At 42.9% G+C, this 25,091-nt stretch overlaps 1 protein-coding gene across 1 annotated transcript in view; it reads right to left on the reverse strand.

The window, feature by feature from the left end:
* Nucleotides 1-386: 386 nt before the first annotated feature.
* ARFC1 (ADP-ribosylation factor C1) overlaps nt 387-25,091 on the reverse strand; it is a 34,038-nt gene continuing 9,333 nt past the window's right edge. Inside the window, exon 2 of the mRNA XM_087691342.1 lies at nt 387-785. Coding sequence (XP_087547468.1) covers nt 423-785 — 363 coding nt within the window. The 3' untranslated portion in view covers nt 387-422. The remainder of the gene's footprint in view (nt 786-25,091) is intronic.

Consider the following 25,091-nt stretch of genomic DNA (forward strand, 5'->3'; position numbering starts at 1 on the left):
CCACACTCCAGAAGCCACAATACTACAAATGGCAAAGTACATGTCATGGAGCCTTTCATGACACCCAGACTTCAACTAATGATCAGGAACTTAAACAATGATATAATCTAAAGTTCTCAAACAAAACCTCAGATCTGTCAAGGTAAGTTTTGGTGCCTTACATCTAGGCAGCATACGCATGAACAAATCCTTCCTTCCTTTTTTAGAACCAAACAACCATGATGCAGCAGCAGCATCACGCAAGGACTCCAAACTAATGAAGCTGCTTTGAAGTGTAACCCGGTATGTATAGCTTAAGCAAGACCACTATTCCAAATGAGTTGATAAAATGCGACACATTCTGTAGACTTTTCACAAACACATATCCTTAAGGACATTAATCTGCAGTTTCATGTTGGCTTCCAAAAGTAGATAATGGATTATTAACTGCCTGTCTGCTTGCCTGTAACATGTTGTGCTATCCATCCTAGCCCATCATACAAGCCTTCACCAGTCAATGCACAGCATGCCTGAATATGCCAGTCATGATTCTTGATGCTATGAAGAGAAAGTGCATCACTTATCTCAGCTGGGGACATTGCATCCTTCAGATCCTGCTTGTTTGCAAACACAAGTAGCACAGCCTGCTGAAGTTCATCATGCTGAAGAAGCCGGAAGAGCTCATCTTTAACAAGAGCAATTCTTGCACGATCTGTGCTATCAACAACCATCAGAACTGCATGTGTGCCTCGGTAATATGTAGCCCAAGATGGACGTAAACTGTCTTGCCCGCCCAAATCCCACACCTGTGTATGAATACAATCATCATCAGCTCTCTTTTCTTTCATGAAGAAGTTTGAACTAATCCCACATAATCTCTCTCTTTTTTATCCATAATAAGTAATATAATCTGTGTGTGTGTGTGTGTGTGTGTGTGTGTGTTTTTTTTCGCTTGCAAATTGAGGATCCTGCTTCCCCTCATATCATAGCAGCTTCAAATGAGGCAGACGGATTGGAGTACCAAACAAAAACACATTTGTGTGAATAAACAAAGTACAGATTTCTTCCTCAAACAAGTGTGTGGTTGTTCAATTGGTTCACGTTTCCAATTGCCAGAAGTTGAAGTCCTTTTCGTCTGCCTTATTTATCTGCTGTATGTTGCCTGTCTGCTGTTTCAACTACCAGGCAGACAAATTCCTTACAATGTGTGTAACCGCAACAAATGTGTGCCCCCTATATTGTTTCTTAGTGGTTCAATCCAACCAATCTAAACCCAGCCTCAGTATATCAGCTGTCCAAAGGTGGAACCAACCTTTAGAATCCAAAACCAACTGCATCTAAATTGTGATTTGAGATCTCATAACAAACTCCTCAGAAAGATCATCCCTAAAAAATTAACGCTTCTAGCGTTCCAGATGGAGTCTGAACATCTACAAAAACCCACCCAACCAACCAGAAAACCCAAAAAAATAAAAAGTCTCTCCAGATAATGCTTGGACAAAGCATGGGTTTTAAGTAGGTCAAGAAGATTTTGATAAGGCTAAAAATGATAAACTGTATTTCTGTTCTTTGTTAGCTGACCAGTCTGCACAGAACTATCTCAAAAACGGAAAGATCGAAAAGAAAATTTTAACCAGGAAAAGAAAGAAGTCCATTTAATGCAAAGGCATGAATATTATGAACCTTGGGAGGTTTTGCCTTTGGATTCTACACATCAGCATTGGATGTCAACACCCAGGTGGTAGCCTACTTTTGCGCCACATGGATTTGTTGCAAGGCAATGGGTTGCAACTTTCTAAATAATGCTCTTGTCAAAAAGTTTAAGTTTTCCCAACAAGCCAACAAACATAAATATGTCATCTCAATTATAAAAGGAGAGGACAGAAAAATATTGTTGTATCCAATATCCATGGAGATTCCCAAATCATGAACATGAATTAGGCTTACCCAAATCATGAATATGGATCGGGCTGATCTTGTATTGGGCAGAGAATAGTTTTGGACTTTAGAGCTGTCATTGAAGAACTGAACAGATGAATAAGAATGCACGAACTCCAAGATAATGAACTCCAAACACTACATCCATATACCAAAGCACAAGAGTGTGAAAGGCACAAACCATGGGCAACAAGCAGAGTACAAGTCTCTGTCTCCCCAATAGGATACAGTGTGCACTGTGGATGTATGAGACAACATGAAATGGAGGAGAGGCAGCTCTTATATAGGCTAAAATAATATAAAACAATAAATAGGTCGGTCAACATTTAATAAGGCATATTAATGGAAGTAGGCCAGCCATAATTATGGTGTCTGCTCAAAATGCAATGCACCAACACAATACATACAATAATGACAATCAAATAGGACCATGATGCCCAAGCAGTGGGTGATCAGGCCACGACCAAGGCGTCTCAAAAAGACACTAATGTCGGCGTTGATCATGCCAATCCTTGATCACAAAGAGTAGAATAGTTGAATCTTGATGCTTGTCACAAACCAGCTCCATGAAAAGCACATCATGACCATGGATTCCCCACCTTTGGCCAAACTGTCAAAGTGTCTCCTCATGTGGGAACATACTAGGAGCAAAGACCACTCTCTATGTCACCTCCCATCGCAAATCAGAAAAGTAAACCAGCTCCAAAACAGGGTGGTTTCATAGGTTTAGTACACTACATTCAGAATGCGAATATGTACGGTATGGAACGTACACAAAAAATTTAAGAGTAAAATACATTGTTTCATATGTTCATTTAAAACATACACATCAAATTATATATAAAATCAGCCTACAAATATAAAATGTGCAACTTAAAGATAGATCATAAAGAGGCCTAGGCATTGTGGAGAAGAATGAGGAGAAAGGAGGAGAGAGAGAGGAAGAGGAATTTGGGAAAAGGAGAGGGTGTAATATGTATGAATGAAACTTGAAAGTTGAGGAGGGAGAGGGATAGAGAGGGAGAGGGAGAGGAAGAGGAAGAGAAACAGAGACAGGGATAAGGACAGGAGGAAGAGAAGGCAAGGGAAAGGGAGAGGGAGAGACAGTGAAACATAGAACTTGAAACAATGTACTGGAGATGCTTCTGCACAAACCACCCTTTTGTTACCATACTCCAAGTTAGATAGTCATTGTCTTTAAGCTTCTCATCAATGTTACAACATGGACAAGCCATTGATAGATGATATGTAGAGAAGATGTCATGAGGACGAGAGTTATTTAACTTGATGCTCTTTGGACACTTAAGTTGTGCACATGTGAGATTAAGTTAAATGTGTGTCACAGTGCCATACAATCCTAGCTTTGGCAATGGGAGACAAAAGTTGTTGTGGACTGGTCCTAATGGGTGCCTAGTGTCAAATCTTGGTCAAGGACATTGAATTTCCTCTTGAAAATGACTTTTGGTGTCATGCAGATTAGAGATTTATGATTTAATATCCTAGACTAAGACTTGTGGAAAGTTTTGATACTTTCAGCTTCAAAGAGGTTGGGAATTCATAATTTGAGGCTAGGACACATCAAATGCTATTAAAAATTAGGGTAGGGCCAAAGGGATAAGGAGCTCATTTTTGCATGTGAAGATCCCAATAAAAAAGGATATTTGCTGAATATCAAGTTTCAATCAATTTTGAGCTGCATGTCATGTGAGTGTGTCTTCCATGTCAAGCTCTTTTTTTTCCAATTTGGGACGTTTGGGGAAAATCTAAGGGTGGAGAATTGAGTGGTGGGCTGAGATAAAGAAGCTAAGCCATCACAGAGAGCAAAGTGACCTCATCTATAGCAGTTTTTGGGGTTGGCACAGAAGGCAATGGTTGTGCAAGCATTTCTATTGTTAGAGATTTATTCATCTCCTGGAAAGGCATTGTCAGGCTACTATTGTACAGTTAGTTCTCTCAAGCACAATTATGCATTTCTTTTTAGGTCAGACAGTTTTATGCAGTCTACGAGCGTTTATCAGCTTCACCAAGCAGTCGAGCAAGTTCAGTATGTTGCGCAGGTTGCCACATGGCAGTTGACAGTGCTGCACATCATTTTCTCATTATTTTATTCAGCAATTGCAGTTTTGCAGCATTTTATTGTATTTCTTTATGCTATTTACAGGCAGGTTGCATACATCACCACACTTGTCTGTTTTCAAGTGGAGAAAGAGATTGGCTTGCAGAGATACTTCAAGATTGGGATGAGCCACCTGCCATGTGTATCTTGCATTCATAGCAAGTAGCATAGAGATATTATTCCCAACAAGGCTTCGCATAGGGCTAAGGAGCCCTTGGAGCTTGATTCGATGAACTTATGTGGAACAATGATGATGGAGTCTCTTAAGGGGAGTTTATACTTTATGCTAATTGTTGATTATTTTAGCATGATGACTTGGGCATATTCCTTGGAGCTGAAGTCAAAAGCATTATCACACTTTAAGGACCAGTTGATCTTCAAGGAGAACAAGTCTAATGCGAAACTCAAGACCCTACATTCCAACAAGAAGGGGAGCTTGTCTCCAATGAGCTAGCTCAATTTTGTGCAAATCGTGGCATACATTAAGAGTTTGCCAACACAAACACACCTCAAGAGACTAGCATGTTGGAGTGGAAAATTTGCAATGTGATCAAGATGGCATGGACTATAATGAAGCATCGGAAGCATCGGCAAATGTCTCAACGTCTATGGGCCGAAGCAATGGTCACCAATGTCCACATCTTTACTCAATCCCCTACATCGGCCATGGTTGGTATGACACCTTTTGAGGCTTACTTTGGGCAAAAGCCGGATATGTAAGGCTATGGCCCATGCAAATTCATAGGGGCAGATCCTACTTGCTACACGTAGTCAATTGATATGGCTCCTTAACACTCAAATTGATATTGGCGTTTTCTAGTAGGTTTGATTACATGGTTCATGAGTGAACACAAGTTGGTTTATAAAAAGGTTGCTATGAGGATTTTGTGGCTCCTAAGGGGGACCCCCGACCTAGATATTTATTATCCAATAGGTTCAAGAGATTCATCCTTGGTTCCACAAGGCTAGACGGATTCAAATTGGGCTGGAGATGTTAACCATACAAGGTCAATAACAATTTATTGCTTCACTTTGGGTGCGGTGCTATCTCTTGGAATAGCAAGAAGCAACCCATTATTGCCCTATCATCTACAGAGGCGAAGTACTGAGCGACATCTTCTACCACATGTGAGACAATGTGGCTTCGATGATTGTTAGGAAAGCTTGGGTGTCCTCAAACAAGTCCTACCACACTGCATTCCAACAATGAGAGTTGCATTGCTAGGTTAAAGCACATTGAGATACAATACCATTTCATTCGGTAGAAGATCTTAGATGAGACCATTGATATACTGCAAGACAAAGAACAACTTGGCAAGTTTGTTTACAAAGGCTCATCCTCAAACCATTCTTCAACAACACTGCAAATCCCAGAGCCTTATGCCCCATCTAGGATATGAGAGAGGGTGTTAGAGATTTATTCATCCCCTGGAAAGGCATTGTTGAGCTATTGTTGTACAATTGGTTCTCTCAGGCATAATTATTCATTTCTTTTAATCAAGTCGGACAATTCTATGTAGTCTACAAACGTTTATCGGCTTCACCAGGCAATCCATGTTGGAAATAAAGGGCCATCGTGCCTTTTACATGTGCATGGGTGTGAACACACCCTTAGCACATTTGTATTTTCATATATATATATATATCTAAAAATCTAAAGAGGTACACTCGTCATTGTATCCACAAGTCGTGCTCACTCTCACTCTCTACTCTTCACTCTCTCTCTCTGTCTCTCTCTGCTCCTAGCAAGCTGCGTGTCTCGATCCTCGCGCTCTGTCACTACAAACTAGTATCAGAGCGGACAAGGAGTGCACACTTCTCGAGACATCAAAAGTGTGTCACACTACATAAGGCAAGCAAGTCATGAGGTCATGAGGTTGTGGGCAACAGTTGCTGCAGGCGTGACGATGCAGCTGACAGGCGAGCTCTTGGCAGGTAGCAGACTAACAGCCGACGGGAGGGTTGACCGTCAGACAAAGGTAGACGAGTAGAAAACAGCATGACGAAGGCAGATGGGCAAAAAACAGCATCTTGTTGAAGTCAAACAAGCTGCCAACTTCACAGGCGACTGCAAGGCGACCAGTGGGGCGCTGACGGCAGGACTAGCATGGCAACGACCAGCGGGGCGCTGATAGACAGGACAAGAGCCACACGGCGGGTTGGAGATGCCAACGCAACCCAAACCGGCGGGTCAACGCAACCCCCTCCCCATCACATTTTTTCAAAAGTTTGGTTTTTTTTTATCATCTCTTTTATCCCCCTTTTCCCTCTGACGAACTTTTACGCGTGGAAGCACAGAGTGCAGATTTGTGCAATCTTGGCCCAGAAATTTGGGGCTTTTCCTGGATTTGGAGACTGTGATGCAGAGCAAAACCGTTTGACTCAAAAATTGCAAGAATTTGTGACATTTTGCCTGCAACATTTGGGGCTTTTCATGTACATGCAAAAATTGGGCTGAAATTTACCCAATTTCTCAACATTGATGCACATTGGACCCCGTGCAATTTGGGGCTTTTGCTGTTTGGGCAAAATTTGTGTGCCATTTGGTCATTTTATGTACATGCGGGTTTAATTCCATGCAATTTGGACATCTAGCACTTGGAAAATTTTGGGGATTTTGTTGAAACTATCCTATTTTGGCAAAATTGGCCTATTCTATGCATGTCAGAGACAGTGCAAATGTATGGCTGATACTTTGAGCACAAAAATTTTGGGGCTTTTGACTGTGTGTGTCGAATTTTGTGCCCAGGGGTGTATGTACAACAAAAATTGCAGCTAAATTTTGGGACTTCTCATGTAATGTGATGTATTTGCCCCTAAAACAGCTGTAATCAGTTGTGGAGTGCTGTAACACAAGGTTTAGTGCTTCTGAAAATTTATCTGCAGATGTGAAATTTCTGCTTCTACGTGGCTATTTATTGCTAGTTAGTACTTGTTTGTACCTTGGTCACTTGTGTGACAGTTTGGGCCTGCATTTGCTGAATTTTTTGTCACATTTGGGCTGAAAATCATGGCTGGCAGCAGTGACATCGGTAATTTCATGCACATTAAGAAGCTTGAAGGAGCATATAACTTTGTAGTCTAGCAAAAACAATGCTACAATATCCTGTTGAAGAAGAAGCAAACAAAGCCGATTAAGACCAAAGCAGATATGGAGCAGGAAGATTGGGATAAGTTAAATGAGCTTGCATGCTCAACAATCGAGCTATGGATTTCTGATGCCTTGTTGTTTAAAATTGAAGGTTTGGATTCTGTCTATGCTATTTTGACTCAACTCGAAGAATTGTATGCACAAAAGAGAGCCGCAAGCAAAGTGTATTGGCTAAAAAAGCTATGGATTTGCGTATGAAAGAGGGTACAGCAATGCCTACTCACTTGAGTGAGTTTAACTCCATTTTCAACCAGCTGGTTGCCTTGAAGTTATTGATTGATGAAGAATTTAAGGCTACTTTCTTGCTTCGCACTCTGCCAGAGAGTTGGGATACATTCAGGACTGCTATGAGCAATTCTAATGCGATCTTTTTGTATGTTGATGTAGAGAGTGCTCTACTCATGGAAGAAATGAATCGGCAGAACAATGCATCTAGTAAGTCTTCCAGTGCTTTGAATATTAGGCATAGTAGCTAAGAAATGCGTTTCTTTGAATTTGAAACTTACGAAATGTTTCTCAAAATACGAAATGTTTCTAAGAGTAAAAAACGTGGGCGTTTTTTTTTTTTTTTTTTTTTTGAGTTGAAACCCAAAACATGGTTTTTTTAACAAAAACTGTTGGGCAATGTTAAACATGGCGATGATGATGTGTAATGACTCGTAAGGGCTCAAGATATTGGACAAGAGATTGATTTTTTTGTGATTTTGTTTAGTTATTGGACTTTGTTAATCTAGTATTTATTATTGTATTGAGATTTAAATATTATACGACTTTAGTCTCATTTATGAGTTATTTATCATATACTATGATTCATTCTCGATTTTGACATTTTGTCAGTTTTGCAGTGAGAATCATGATGTTGCAACTTGACTCAGTCCATATTATAGATAGGCTATTTACATGTTAATTTCAATTTTCTTTGTATGATATGTATGAATCATAATGTTTGAGTTTTAAACCATTGTATAGCTTGTCCAAAGACTAACTTTAACATAAGTGATAAGTCAATAATGAATCATGGATATATAACGTATAATGTATTATTCTCAATTTAGCCATTCTTTGTTTAAGAGAGAGTTCCATGGAGGTTTAGAACCTCTTTTCCTAGTCAAAACTATTAAAAATCCCTATATAAAAAAACTTGTGATCCTTATTTTACCCCCTCTTGAAAGAAACTTACGAAACACGTTTCTGACGTTTCGTTTCTAAAAGTTTCTAACTTTTCTGGTTGCTATGATACTAGGGGCAGATCACAACAGAAAGGCAAATCCGATAGCAAGGGACGCAGTAAATCACGTGGCAAGGATATTAAATGCCATCATCGTGGCAAGAAGGGTCACTTTAAACGTAACTACTTCAAATGTAAGAAAGAGAAAGGAAAGGGAAAGAAGACAGATGATAGCAAGAAAGAGAAGAAAGAGAGTCAGCTTGAGAAGAGCAGTGTCAAGATTGAAGAGGTGAATGCAGTCACTCATGACAATGACAATGGGAATGACGTACACTTGGTCTCTTCACACTTTAGTACACATACTTTACTTGCAAATACAGATGATGACATACATACTTGGATTCTAGATTCAGGTGTTTCCTTTCATGTCACCCTTTATCGTGAGTGGTTCTCTGACTATACAAGGGCTCGACATGGTGTTGTCCATCTTGGGGACAACTATGCATGTGACATTGCAGATATTGGCAGCGTGCAGTTGCAATTTCAGCATGGTTCTGTCTTCACACTTCAGCATGTACGGCATGTACCTCAGCTCAAGAAGAGCTTGATTAGCGCAGGGCAGCTAGATGACAATGGACATCATACCACCTTTAGAGATGGGAAATGAAAGATATGTAAGGAGTCTAGAGTGATTACCAGAGGTTGTAAAAGTGATACCTTGTATCCCCTCCATGTATCTAGTATGAGTGATCATATCGTTGCCGTGACCGAGCAGCCAAGTATTTCTTTGTGGCATGGCCGATTGGGACACATGAGTCAAATTGGAATGAAAGTACTTTCTCGTTTGGGTTACTTGCCTCGTCTTCATTATGCTGATTTTGAGCATTGTGATCATTGTGTTTATGATAAACATGCACAGACGTCTCATAAGAAGTCTCTTTCGTTGAAATCTTCTCCAAAGTTAGTACATTCCAATGTATGTCAAATGCCAGGGTTATCTTTAGGGGGAAATAAATATTTTGTCACCTTTGTCGATAATGCTACACAGAAGGTATGGGCTAACCCTATTCATAGCAAGGATGAAGTGCTTGACAAGTTTTTAAAATTCTTGGCATTGGTTGAAAATCAAGCTGATAAGACACTCAAGTGTCTTCACTCTAACAATGGTGAAAAATATGTGTCCAAGGCTTTTCAAGCATTTTGTGACAACAAAGGAATAAAAAGGAAGCTCACTACCCCTCATAATCCACCCTAAAATGGAGTTGCACAGCATATGAACCGGACCATACAGGATAAGGTCCGTACGATGCTGTCTCATGCTGCATTATCCCATGGTTTTTGGGCAGAGGCTGTTATGACAACCATACACTTGATTAATAGGTCACCAAACAGATCTTTAGGGGGGGGGTTTCCCCAAGAAGCGTGTTTGGCAAGCCACCTTCGTATGCACACTTGAAAGTGTTTAGTTGCGAAGCATTTATGCACATTCGTAAAGAAAAACGCAGCAAACTTGAGCCAAAGTCCTATAAATGCATTTTCCTAGGATATGATGAGCAGGGTGAAATGGGATATAGATTATGCGATCCCGAGAAAAGGAAAGTAGTACGCAGCAATGACGTTATCTTCTGGAAAGATCGCATGCATAAACAGCCCGAAAAGACTAGGAAGGTCCGTAGGGTTGTATTCCGAGAAGAAATACATTTTGGACAGCAAAATTTGCCCGCTGAACAGCAACAAATACCTGTTATAAATGAACCTGCAAATGCAGAAAATAATGCTCGAAATGAATAGCCAACTATTACCTATAATGATGAGCCCTATAATGATGAACCACTAGATGTGCAGGAACAACCAGGACAGCAAGCTGTTAATGCTGATTTGCAAGCTGAAATGCCAAGACAGCAAGCTAAAAATGCTCAACAGCTAGTAAACAATGATCACTGGGTTAGGAGATCGTCTAGGGCTACTAGACAACCTGATAGATTTGTTCTTGGTGCAAACAATGTGGCCAATTGTGTCATGTTGACAGATTGTGGTGAACTATCTTGTTTCAAGGAAGCAATGGACAAACAGGACAGCAAGAAATGGTATAAAGCCATGTTGTCAGAGATGGAATCTCTTGAGAAAAATGGCACTTAGGACTTGGTGCAGTTGCCTAAAGGGCCAAAAACCCTTCCATGTAAATGGGTTTACAAGATAAAGGTCACTTTTGGTTCCTCGCCAAAGTACAAAGCAAGATTGATTGCAAAGGGGTACAAGCAAGAACGTGAAGTTGACTTCGATGAGATCTTCTCTCTTCTAGTCAAGATGACTACATTGAGAACCATTTTGGGCTTGGTTGCAGCTGAAGATATGGGCTCATACAGATGGATGCAAAGACTGCATTCTTACATGGTGATCTGCATGAAGACATATATATGCAGCAGCCTGAAGGGTTTGTGGAAAAAGAGCTTTAAAGAGAGAATGATATGTAAACTCAAAAGGAGTTTGTATGGGCTGAAACAAGCACCAAGAGAATGGTATCATAAGTTTAATATATTTATGCAGTCTCAAGGTTTTCATAGAAGTCAAGTGGATCATTGCTTGTACACCAAGAAGGCAACAGATGGCAGCTTGATTATTTTGGTTTTGTATATGGATGACATGCTAATTGCCGAGAGGGATACTCATGCCTTGGACTCACTGAAGCAAAGTCTTCATGGCAGCTTTGACATGAAGGATCTTGGCGATGCAAACCACATTTTTGGCATGCAAATACTCAAAGATAAATCAAAAGGATTACTCTATCTATCTCAGCAGGAGTATATCTCCAAGGTTTTGCAGCGTTTCAATATGGAGGGAGGGAAAACAATTGGGGTTCCATTGCCTCCATATGTGAAACTCAGTGCAGAGGACAACCCTACATCTGATGATAAGAAGGCTAAAATGACCAAGATACCATATGCTTCAGCTATTGGCAGTTTGATGTATGGTATGGTTGCTACACGTCCTGACATTGCCTTTGTAGTGGGAGTGGTTAGAAGATACATGACAAACCCTAGTAAAAAGCATTGGGAAGCAGTGAAAGGTATTATGAGATACCTCAAAGGCACAAAGGATTTGTGCATCTACTTTGGAAAGCAGAAGGCATATGTTGTTGGCTTTACGGATGCAAACTATGCTTGTCATACGGACTGCAGAAAATCCCCTTCTAGGTATGTGTTTACCTTCACATCAGGAGCAGTCTCTTGGATCTCTAAGCTACAAAAGTGTGTTGCATTGTCTACTACAGAGGCAAAGTATGTGACTGCTACTAAGACATGCAAGGAGGCTTTATGGCTTTCATATCTGGTGGGAAAGCTTGGCATTTTAGAGTTACCTATTCTCCATTGTGATAGCCAGAGTGCTATCATGCTAGCATGGAGTCCCGTCTTTCATGCAAAGACGAAGCACATATAGGTAAAGTATCACTTCATTAGAGATGTACTTGACAACAAGAGCATTGAGCTTATCAAAGTGCATACATATGATAATCTTGCAGACCTTCTCACGAAGGGTCTTCTAGCAAAGCGATTTGCTCATTGTCGACAGATGATGGGAGTTAGATAGATATATGTATTTCAACTTTGTGCATACATAGACTTATCTTATTCTTTTCTCCTCTTAAGGCACATTGCCTTTAGGTGAAAGGTTGTTGGGAATAAAGGGCCATTGTGCCTTTTACATATGCATGGGTGTGAACACACCCTTAGCACATTTGTATTTTCATATATATATATATATATATATATATATATATATATATATATATATATATATATATATATATATATATATATATATATCTAAAAATCTAAAGAGGTACACTCGTCATTGTACCCACAAGGCGTGCTCACTCTCACTCTCTACTCTGCACTCTCTCTCTCTGTCTCTCTCTGTTGCTAGCAAGCACTACGTGTCTCGAAGCTCGCGCTCTCTGTCACTACAATCCAATAGGCTCGATATGTTGCACACATTGCCACATGGCAGCTAATGGTGCTACACTTCATTTTTCTCATTATTTTATTCAAAGATTGCAGTTTTGCAACAATCAGCAAGTATAAAGCTAGCCGACCTAATTATTTTATTGTATTTCTTTATGCCCATTTATGGGCAGCCTGCATAGGTCACCACACTTGTATGTTTTCAAGTGGAGAGAGAGATCAGCTCATGGAGATACTTTGACAGGCCGTTCATATATCTGCCTTCTTCATTTCAACATTCATCTACTCCAAATTTCTGCATTCTACTTTCTCTTTTCTCTTCTCTCAATTCATTGTCTTTCAGTCTTGTCTATATACTTTTGCATGCACTGTATTCTAACATCTATCACAGGATTTCAAAAAATCAAGCAAATCTTGCAGGGAAAAAGCCCAAAACATCAGTTGGATTGGTGCTTGACATTGTTAACGATCAGCCCAATGATGATGCTACTGAGCTACGTAAAGCACGAGGCAAAATCAAAGATCAGCATGCTTTGATCTTCTTTAATAATGGTACACGAGCCAGCTTCATCTCTACAAATATGGTAGCCTATCAAGGCATCAGAGAGGATGAGGTGGGACCCATGGGAAAAGTTAGAATGGCATGCAAATGCCATGCAGAGCCTGTTACACCACTCATTGAAAAGCTTCGATTGCACATTCAGGAATATATGGACAACAAGAGTTTTTTTATTGCTTCACTTAAGGGTTGTGATGTCTTGCTTGATATGCCATGGTGCCATTGTATGCATGTAGTGATTTGATTCACATACGAAAGTGATCACTATTAAACATGAAGGCAAGATCCATACACTTGATGTAAAGTTGAAAGAAAAATCTATCCTTGTTGTATCAACTGTCGCCATTTCTAAAGTAATGAAAAATCACCTTTGAATATACTTGGGTTTTACTAAGGATAAGTTTGATAATGAAAATGTTGAAAACATGTCAAAGTTAGACAAGGATCATATCTCATTTTTAAAAATGTAGGATGATTGCTTCTCTCAGTCACTTCCAGGGCAGCTACTACATAATAGGGTTAAAGATCATAGCATCGATCTTATCCATAGGAGTCACCCATCTAATAAGCTCTGGGAGTAGCCCACCTAATAAGTCACCCTACAAGGTCAATGCAACCAAGGAGGAGGAGATTATGAGCCAAGTAAATGAGCTATTAACTAATTAAACCCAACTCTTCACCGTTTTGTTATCCAATGCTTTTGGTACAAAAAAAGGACGGTTCATGGCATATATGCATTGATTATTGTGCTTTAAATAAAATCCCCATAAAGAATCAATTTTCAATCTCTTATATCGATGATGTTATGGATAGATTGCAAGGTTGAGCCATATAGATTTAAAAAGTGGGCATCATCAAATACAAATTAGACCGGAAGAGTACTAAGACAACTTTAAGGACATCTTTTGGGTTGTATGAGTTTCTTGTCATGCCTTTTGGACTTATGAATGCTCTTGCCACTTTTTATCAGATCATAGATCACAACTTGAAGCCACATAAGGCATTTGTGAACACTGTTTGGACATTATGTTCAATGAGCTGCGTAAGAACAGGTTGGTCATTAACAACAGGATAAGTAGATTCTTTTTGCATGAAATCCACTTTTTGGGACACATTGTATCAACTAACGGTATTCATATGGACTCTACAAAGGTTGAAGTAATATGTTAATGGCCACCATTGAAGAATGTACATAAGATCTGCAGTTTCTTGGGTCTATGTTCCTATCATAATAAGTATATACGCGATTTTGCTGAACTTGCAACTCCATTGCATACTTTGAAAAAGAAAAATGTGTTGTTTAGATGGACAACAATGGAAATTTCAACATCTAAAAAGTTAAAGCAAAAGATAACTTTAGATCCTATGCTTGTGTTGCTTGATCTAAGGAAGTTATTTGTGGTTCAGTGTGATGTGCATGTGGAGATAGCATTGGGGTTGTTTTAATGCAAGATGGCTAAGTTGTGGCTAATGAAGCCCTCTTTTCCACCATGCAGAGAGGAATTTGTACGTCTATGAGAAAGAGCTCTTGGCTGTAATTCATGCATTATCTGCATGGAAACATTATTCGTTAAGGGTTGATTATACAATGCAAACAAATCATCAAACCTTAAGGTACTTTCTAACCCAAACAAAATTGTCAGAGAAGCATATAAGATGAGCAAACTTTCTCTCTATGTTTCATTTTTAGATTATACACATCGATAGTAAAAAGAATGTTATGGCCGATGCACTATGATGTAAGCCACAAATTTCAACCGTCACCGTAGTTTATCACACTGACTTGGATGCGATGAAGAAACTGTTAGAGAGATCACAGCCAGGCAGGTTTCAGCCTGGTGCAGTCCAGTCGGACTGCACAGTCGGACTGCCACGTGGCAGTCCGACCCTGCAGCAGGCAATCGGCTGCGACTGGCTATTTTTGGCGCCCCATTCCAGGCAGTTTTTCGGCTATATATTGCCGACGTTTTCAGCAGTCTGGACACTCTTCTCTGTCGCAGATTACAGACCGGTGCCGTGCAGATTTCTGTCTCTGTTCACAGATTTCAGACAGCAGACAGTGCAGACTGCAGCAGACTTCGAGGTGGACAGCAGGTCGCATCGTCGAGGTGGAGACACGCAGTCCAGCGCACTGCGCCCGTGTATATCTTTGTATTCAGCATTCTTTATACAGCAGATCTTCATTGTACACTGTCTCTTTCTCTCCCTTTTCTCTCTGCGTTCTCTCTCTCTCAGTCCTACGCTTCCGCACCGCTGCACTCTGACATGGTATCAGAGCAGTGTTTGAGGGCTGACTGAGCGCAGAGTCAACCTGAAAAGGAGTTTCCATCGCGACACAAATTTGCGTTTTTTGCGTTTAAGGGCAGACAGGAGGGCTCCGCCCTCCTGTCTACTGCTGAAACGAGTGTGGGCGCACAGGAAAGGAGTACAGGTGGTGGATTTGCTGCTGTTTACTGCTGTTTGACGCGGAGGAAGTTTGAGTTTTCAACCTAAAAGTGCAGGTTTTGCTTTTTCATCGCCTCCGGCGGGTGAAGAAGCTTCGGGAGGCGGAAGAGCCTTAGCAGGCTGAGTTTACTCAGTCAGAGGGGGCTGCTTTTGCGTTTGAGAAGGCATTGCAGGTGAAGATGTCTACAGAGATGGACTTGGAGTTCCAGGCGATTATGGACCGGAAGGTGCCTGTCTTACCGGCTCTTCCTACAGATCAGAAGCTCGACGGCGACAACTACCGCATTTGGCGCGTTATGATGTTGACCATTCTTGAGTCCTATGATTTGGCGGAGTAGGTACAGGAAGATATTGACCGGCCTTCGGTAAGAGATGAGTCCAAACTCTCTTCCGATGCTCGTGCGGAGTTGGCCAGGGCCCAGTCTCATTGGGACAAACTGAATGCCAGGATTCGATCCTTTCTCTTTCTATCATGCACAACAGCCGTGATCGCTCACATCGAGCACTTGACGGTGGCTCGTGAGATATGGCTGGAGCTTGATCAAATGTACAATCGGATGACCCTAATAAAGAGGGTTTCTTTGGAGGTACAGATGTGGACCTTGTCCGTCAATAAGTCTTCTTCGCTAAGGGAACACATTAACAAGCTAAGGCAGCTACAGATGCAGGTTCAGAATGCGGGGAAGCCAATTTCCTCCGAAGACATGGCGATTACACTCTTGTCCCAGTTGCCGCCACGATTCGGTACATTTTACTCTGCCCTTATTGCTTCGGGGCGAGAGTCTACTCTTCGGTGGGAAGAGTTGGTTCCTATGGTCCTGGACCAAGAGGAACAGTTAAAGGGACAGAATGCTTCCAAGACGGAGGCGTTGACAGGTCAAGTCTCTCAGAAGAAGGGGAAGGACCAAAAGAAGAAGAAGGGGGATAACAAGTCCAAGAAGGACAAGGAGAAGGACAAGGACAAAGACTCCACATGCCATATTTGTGGAAAGACTGGCCATTGGAAGAAGGATTGCCCTGACAAAGACTCGAAGGACACCAAGAAGAAGGAAACCAAGGATTCTGGAGTGGTGGCTGCACCCTCATCAACTGCATTTCTACATTTAGTTGTCATTGAGGACGCTTCACCGAATGCTTCTGATGCTGCGATGGCGGCTCCCCAATCTCGAGAGTGGATTATTGATAGTGGTGCCTCACGGCACATGACTCCTTCATCAGATGGTGTTGCCCAGCTGCGCCCTTCACGTGGGCAGGTTCTCATTGGAGACAGCTCTTCAGTTTCTATTGCAGGTCGGGGTAAGAAGCAGCTTATTCCGGATGGTCGAGGTGGCACCCATACTTCAGAGGTCTTGCATGTACCAGGATTAGGGTACCATCTCCTTTCAGTTCATAAGATTTGCTCCCTTGGTCTTTTGGTGGAATTTGACAGTTCTACTGTGCGAGTCCTTGATCGTGAATCGAGGAAGGTTCTATCATCTGGATATGAGGAGAACGGCATTTACAAACTGAAGTCTTCCACTGCCCTCTCTTCTCTTCTTCTTACCTCACAGTCACAGTCTGAATTATGGCATGCTCGGTTTGGTCACCTGAACTATGACTATCTTCGGAAGGCGTCACGTGGACAGCTTGTTCGAGGGTTGCCGGATATAGTGGTGAGCCGGCAGCCATGTGTCTCCTGCATACGGGGGAAGCAACATAGGGATGCCATTCTCCACACAGCTTCGCGGCGGTCTACTTCACCGATGGAGCTAGTATCTACGGATCTATGTGGTCCTATGAGGAATGAGTCCCTGCGTGGGAGCTCGTACTTCATGCTGATCGTGGATGACTACAGCAGGATGACATGGGCCTACTTTTTGGCACTAAAATCAGAAGCTTTCTCGCACTTCAAGGATTGGCTTCTCTTTTAGGAGAACCGATCAGGCCGGAAGTTGAAGACCTTGCGATCCGACAAGGGAGGTGAATTTGTGTCTAATGAATTTACTCGATTTTGTGCAGATAGAGGAATTCACCAGGAGTTTGCCAATACCAATACTCCTCAAGAAAATGGTATTCTAGAACGGAAGAACCGCAGTGTGATCGAGATGGCGCGCACCATGATGGAGCACCGACAGACCCCTCAGGTTCTGTGGGCCGAGGCTGTGGCTACTGCAGTCCACATCCTTAATCGATCCCCTACTTCGGCCGTGGAAGGGATGACTCCATTTGAGGCTTATTTTGGAACGAAGCCAGATGTTTCTTACTTTCGGGTCTTTGAGTGTGATGCCTATGTTCACATTCCCAAGGCTCACCGTGACAAATTTGAAGCGGCTTCCCGAAAACAGGTATTTGTTGGCTACAGCTCCCAGTCCCAAGGCTACCGACTGTATGATCCCGTCAAGCGGGATGTATATACTAGCCGTGATGTGCGGTTTGTGGAGGTTCCGGCTTCTTCAACGGGTGAGGAGCATCCCGTTCTTGGAGATCCAGGGGAGAGTTTGGCTCCTTCTACAGTTCCACTGGAGCCTGTGCTGTTTGATTATGATTCTGTTTCTGACACAGAGTCTACTGTTCCACCGGATCCTTCTGCAGAGTTACCACCGGTGGACATTCCAGAGTCTTCTACTGATGGAGAACGACGAGGGGAGGTTCGGCCTCCTCCTTGCTGGGCCCGTGACACACTCCGTGATTCAGGGATCGAGGGGGTTCCTGAGGAGTGGGGACTGCAGGATGGTCCGCGGAGGTCACGGAGGCACCAGGCGCATTCTTCGGAGCTTGTTTGCTCCAATTATTGTTTGATGTCCCGAGTTATGCAGGATCGAGAGCCCACCTCCGTGAAGGAGGCTTTACAGTCCGCCCCATGGAAGAAAGCTATGGAAGCTGAGTTGGAGGCTATTGAGAGGAATGGCACTTGGTCACTTGTGCCACGCCCCCCGAAGAAGAAGGTGATTGGAGTCAAGTGGGTCTTCAAGACCAAATATCTCAGTGATGGTACTTTGGATAAGCACAAGGCTCGCCTTGTTGCTAAGGGTTTTGCCCAGCGCCCAGGGATTGACTGTCATGACACCTTTGCCCCTACAGCTCGTATGGCAACCATTAGAGCTGTTCTTGCTTTGGCTGGCCATAGGAGATGGCCTGTTTATCAGCTGGATGTGAAGTCGGCCTTCCTGAATGGTGATTTGAAGGAGGAGATCTACGTTGAGCAGCCTCCTGGCTTTGGTTCTTCAGATGGGAAAGTCTACAAGTTGAAGAAGGCCCTGTATGGTCTCAAGCAGGCCCCGCGAGCTTGGAACGAGAAGATTGATTCGTTCCTCCAGACTCAATTGGGATATCGGCGGTCCAAGGCCGATCCGCAGCTGTATGTTCACACTTCCGAGGATGGTTGTGTGCTGTTTGTATTATATGTTGATGATTTGATTGTCACAGGTGATGATGCACAGCAGGTCCAGGAGACAAAGTCAGCTTTACATCGGACGTTCGAGATGACGGATTTGGGGCTACTTCATTTCTTTTTAGTCCATGAGATTTATCAGTCTCAGAGGGGGATCTTTCTCTCCCAACAGAGATATGTACAGGAGCTCTTGGTGACTTTTGAGATGGAAGATTGTCGGACCCTCTCTACTCCTATGGATCCGAACTGGAAGGCCACTTCCCACTCAGCTTCTCCTTTGGCGGATGCTTCCCGCTATCGACAGTTGATAGGGTCCTTGATTTGGCTTCTCAACACGAGGGTTGATCTATGTTTTGTTGTTGGGCTCTTGGCAGGGTTCATGAGTGAACCTAAGACGGTGCATTGGCAGGCTGCTCAGAGGATACTTCGGTATCTGAGGGGGACGTCTGATTTGGGGATTCATTACCCCGCAAGGACAGATGGGTCAGATCTTGTACTTGCAGGTTGGAGCGACTCGGATTGGGCCGGTGACGTGGACCACAGGCGGTCTACAACAGGTTACTGCTTTACTTTGGGTGCAGGTGTTATTTCATGGAGTAGCAAGAAGCAGCTCACGGTAGCCCTTTCGTCCACTGAGGCGGAGTATCGGGCCGCATCTTCCACCACATGCGAGGTTGTGTGGCTTCGGAGATTGTTGGAGGAGCTTGGGTGCCCCCAGACTCGTCCTACATTGCTGCGATGTGACAATGAGAGTTGCATTGCCTTGGCAAGAAATCCTGTTTTTCATGCCCGGACGAAGCACATTGAGATCCAGTACCACTTCATCCGAGAAAAGCTTCTGGATGAGACCATCACTGTGGAGTATTGCAAGACGGAGGACAATCTTGCGGATTTGTTTACGAAGGCGCTTCCTCAGGCTCTACTTCGGCAACATTCCAGATCCCTCAGGCTTCTGCCTTGCCCAGGCTCTGAGAGGGGGTGTTAGAGAGATCACAGCCAGGCAGGTTTCAGCCTGGTGCAGTCCAGTCGGACTGCATGCAATCGGACTGCACAGTCGGACTGCCACGTGGCAGTCCGACCCTGCAGCAGGCAGTCTGCAGCCGACTGGCTATTTTTGGCGCCCCATTCCAGGCAGTTTTTCAGCTATATATTGCCGACGTTTTCAGCAGTCTGGACACTCTTCTCTGTCGCAGATTACAGACCGGTGCCGTGCAGATTTCTGTCTCTGTTCACAGATTTCAGACAGCAGACAGTGCAGACTGCAGCAGACTTCGAGGTGGACAGCAGGTTGCATCGTCGAGGTGGAGACACGCAGTCCAGCGCACTGCGCCTGTGTATATCTTTGTATTCAGCATTCTTTATACAGCAGATCTTCATTGTACACTGTCTCTTTCTCTCCCTTTTCTCTCTGCGTTCTCTCTCTCTCAGTCCTACGCTTCCGCACCGCTGCACTCTGACAGAAACAGTATGCTGCTAATTCGAACTTTGTTAATATTTATGATCAGCTTTGCAATGGCCAAAGGCATAACCACTTTATACAAAGATTGATACCACGATCAAAGCTATGAAGCATTTCTTTTATTGGCTAGCTTTCAGGCATGATATAGAGCAATTTGTCAAGGAATGCATCATATGTCAGAAGGTAAAGCATAATAGGCCAAAGATACCGGGTTTGTTGCAGCCCTTACCTATTTTATTTAGGCCTTGGCAGAGCATTGCTATGGATTTTATCTTTGAGCTTCCTAGGACACCTACAAGGATTGATGGGATATGGACTATCATTTGGTTTAACAAACACGTCCATTTCATTCCGTTGAGAAAGAAGATAAAAGTTTATCATATGGCACATTTATTCTTGCAGCATATCTTTAAGTATCATGGTATGCCAAAGCCAATCGTTAGTGATTGAGATTCTCGTATGACCAATTTATTTTGAAAAGGGTTATTTGAAAACATAGGTGCCACACTAAAATTTTCATGATCTGCAGACAAATGATCACTCTACAAAGATTAATTCCACAGTGTTGAATCTTTTGACGTGCTATGTATCAAACCATAAGACATGGTGGGTGAAACCAGCCTTCCTTTTTTGGAGGTGGTAATTCCCTGATTAAGCACTTAATTATAGCAATCAACGAATAAACATAAATTGAAATGTACAATTTACCTTAATAATCTTGGACATTGGACACCCTGTTGACCCCTGGTACAACTTTGAGTACTTCTTTAACTTTGATTGTTAATGGAATGAGTAGAAGCTGAGATTCCACAATCTCCTTTATTGCCCCTTGACTTTTCACCCACGACTTGTTAAAGTGAAGCAGTACAAAAGCGTATGACCAAAAGAATGAGTGAACACAAAGAGGAGAGAGAGAGAGAGAGAGAGAGAGAGAGAGAGAGAGAGATGTAGAAAATCTGCAATGAAGAATGTTGTACAAGGATGCAAATATATACACAGGTGCAGAGAGAATGTCTGCATATATCTCCACTTAGAAGATCTCACTCTCCAAGAACCCCGAGAGCAATCTCCACGGTCTATAACCTGAAAACTAAGAGCACAACTAACAAAGAATGTGAAAACCAAGGCCAATAAATAAGCCAAAAATTATGCATCAAAAATACATGTCGGTTGCATTAAATGCAGTTGACTGGACAGAAAAATTGTAGGACTGGACAATCGACTGCAGCCTGCCCGCCCGATCTGACACGTGTCTCCAGCCTGCCAACGTCAGCAGCCACGCGGACTGCTTGCTGCACTGCCACGCAGACTGTCTACTACACCTGCCTGTCCAAGGAATATCAAGCTCTAACACCCTCTCTCAAATCCTAGACACGGCAGAAAGCTAAGGAATCTGGAGTGCTGTCAAAGTAAAGCTTGAGAAAGCACCTTTGTAAACAAGTCTACAAAATTATCCTTGGTCTTACAGTAGACCAAGTCTTACAGTAGACCAAGGAAATAGTCTCATCCAAAATCTTCTACTAAATGAAATGGTACTAGATCTCAATATGCTTCATCCGAGCATGAAACACAAGATTCCTAGCCAAGGCAATGCAACTCTCATTGTTGCACTTAAGAATAGTAGGACCCCTCTGTAGGCAACCAAGCTTCTCCAAGAGCCGGCAAAGCCACACTATCTCACATGTAATAGAAGATGCCGCCCAATACTTCACCTCCGTCGAAGATAGGGCGACCGTGGGTTGCTTCTTGCTACTCCATAAAACAACACCAATACCCGAGGTGAAGCAATAACCTGTCGTGGACCTCTGATGATCCACATTGCCAACCCAATCTGAATCACTCCATCCTATAAGGATCAAGTCTGTAGCACCAGTACCTGCTGGATAATAGATCCCACGATCAACCATCTCCCATATGAACCACAAAATCCTCTAAGCAACTTGCCAATGCACCATCTTGGGTTCACTCATAAATCCGGCTAGTACATCGACAACATAACATAAGTCAACACGAGTATTGAGAAGCCAAATCAAGGAGCCAACCAACTATCGATAACATGTAGCATCCGCCAAAGGAGAATCGAAATGAGTTGTAGCCTTCCAATTCGGGTCCATAGGTGTCGTAAGAGACTTCCATCCCTCCATCTCACACGTAGTCAAGAGCTCCCATATATACCACTACTCCGAAATAAAGATCCCCCTCGAAGTCTAATAGATCTCATGACCTAGATAGAAGTAAAGAAGTTCCATATCTGTCATCTCAAACTTCTCATAAAGTGTTGCCTTTGTCTACTCGGCCATCTGAGTATAGTCACCTGTCACAATCAACTCGTCCACATAAAGAACAAACAACACACGACCTCTACCTCAAGTATGAACATAAAGCTCAAGATCGGCTTTGGAGCGCCAATACGCCAATTTCTCCTGGAGAAATAAGTCAATCTTCTCATTCCAAGCACGCAAGCGTACTTAAGGCCATAGAGAGCCTTCCTCAACCTATACACCTTACCATTAGAAGAATCGAAGCCTAAAGGCTACTCAACATAAATCTCCTCCTTCAACTCTCCATTCAAGGAGACAGACTTTACATCCAACTAATAGACCGGCCATCTCCTATAGCCAAGGCAAGAACTATGCCAATAGTAGCTATCCGAGCTGTAGGGGCAAAAGTATCATGGAAGTCAATGCTGGAGCACTGTGCAAAACCTTTAGCAACAAAGCAGACCTTGTGATTATAAAATGTGACATTACTACTGTACTAGGACTTGAAGACCCATTTGACTCCAATGATTTTCTTATGAGGAGGCCTCGACACAAGGTACCAAGTGCCATTCCTCTCAATTGACTCTAGCTCCTGCTCCATCGCTTTCCACCAATGATCATGTGTAAAGCCTCCTTCATAGAGGTGGGCTCCTAATCTTGATTACACGAGTCATCAAACAGTAATTACTGTAAACAAGCTCGGTGTGGTGTGCTTGGTTTCTCCGAGAATGCAACGGGTTATCCTGCGGTTGCCACTCCTCAAGGGGCCCCTCAATCTCTGCATCACGAAGAGTATTAGGAGCCCAACGAGGAGGAGGCTAGATCTTGCCTTGTCGTGCTCCATCTACTGAAGTTTCTGAAAGATCCACCAAAGGCTAGGGTGCAATCAGTGAGTCTGGTAGCTCAAAACTGTGCTTCTCATCCGAAGAAGAGTCCTCAAGAGGCATAGGCTCCAAAGGAACAATCGCTAGCGCCCAGCTATCAACGAGATCTCCAAGAACAGGGTATTCCTCACCCCCCTCTGAGACTAGAACTTCCACGAACCGAACATCACGGCTCATGTAGACATCCCGCTTTGCCCTTCTTGGATTTTCCCTCCTTTCAGTCCTTCCCCTTCTTCTAAGAGGACTAACCAATCAAGGCCTCAAATTTAGAAGCATTGATCCCTTTCAACTACTCCTCTTGCTCCAAGACCATACCGAAGAGCCTTAGTCCATCCTGAAGTAATCAGAGTGGAATAAAAGCTACTGAAACGGAGAGGTAATTGTGAAAGAAGAGTTATCACCATGTCTTCAGAAGTGATCACCTTCCCTACGTTTTATATCTGCATCTAAAGCTGTCTCAGCTTGTTAATATGCTCCCGCATAGAAGATGACTTATTGACACTAATAGTCCTCGTCTACACTTCCAAAGAAGCTCATTTCATGATAGTCATACAATTGTACATCTGATCAAGCTCTAGCCATATCTCCCATGCCACCATCAAATACTCAATATGAGAGAGAACAACTGTAGTACATGAGAGAAATAAAAACGAGCGGATGCGAGCATTGAGTTTATCCCAATGTGCCTAAGCCTTTGCCAACTCCACCTTATCACTAGAAGAGAGTCTGGACTCGTCTCGCAAAGAAGGACGATGAATAGCCTACGTAGCAATCTCCACCAGATTATAGAACTCCAAAATGGCAAGCATCATAACCCACCAGATGCGGTAGTTCTCACCATCGAGCTTTTGATCTCATAGAAGAGCCAATAACACAGACACCTTTTGGTTCATGATCCCTTTAAACTCTGTTTCAGTCTCAAAAGATATCTTTACCTACAATGCCTGCACAAAACACAAAAACAGCCCCCTCTGACTGTGTGAATGCAACCTACTAGGGCTCTTGACCACTCATCCCACGCCTTCTTCTCCCACCAGAGGCAATGAAAAGGTAAAATCTGCACCTGAAGGCCCAAAACGCAACCTTCTTCCTTCTCTAACAGCAAAAACTAGCAACAACTTCAACAAATCTTCTCCCTTCTCATATGCCCATACTCGCCTCAACCTTGTTTTGATGCGCAGCTTTCTTGCTCATCCTTGAACGTTGAAAACACAGCCTTGTGTCGCACTGAAATCTCCTCTTCACATGGGTAGTCCTTCAATGCTCTAATAACATGTCAGAGTGAAGCAATGTGGAAGCGTATGACCAAAACAAAGAGTGAACAAAGAAGAGAGAGAGTGCGTGTGTGTGTGTGAGAGAGTGAAACGCAAAACATCTGCAGTAAAGAATGTCATACAAGGATGCAGATATATACACGGGTGCAAAGAGAATGTCTGCGTATGTCTCAATCTCGAAGATCTCACTCTCCGAGAACCTTGAGGGTAGTCTCCACAATCTGCAGCCTGAAAACAGAGAGCACAACTAACAAAGAATGTGAAGACCAATGCCTATAAATAGGCCACAAATAATGCACAAGAAAATACAGATCGACCGATTGGACAGTTCGACTGCAGCCTGCCCGCCCAACCTGACACGTGTCTCCAATTTGCCATTGTTAGCTGCCATGTGAATTGCTTGCTGCACTGCCACGCAGACTACTTAAAGTACCTGCTGCATGCACCTATTGTACTTGCCTATCCAGGGAATATCAAGCTCTAACACGACTTGCACAATTGAAACCACAAACTCGCCAAATGCTG

This window comes from Lygodium microphyllum, chromosome 13 (genome assembly GCF_053477565.2).
Source record: "Lygodium microphyllum isolate KBCC chromosome 13, Lygodium_microphyllum_v1.1.10, whole genome shotgun sequence".
NCBI lineage: Eukaryota > Viridiplantae > Streptophyta > Polypodiopsida > Schizaeales > Lygodiaceae > Lygodium > Lygodium microphyllum.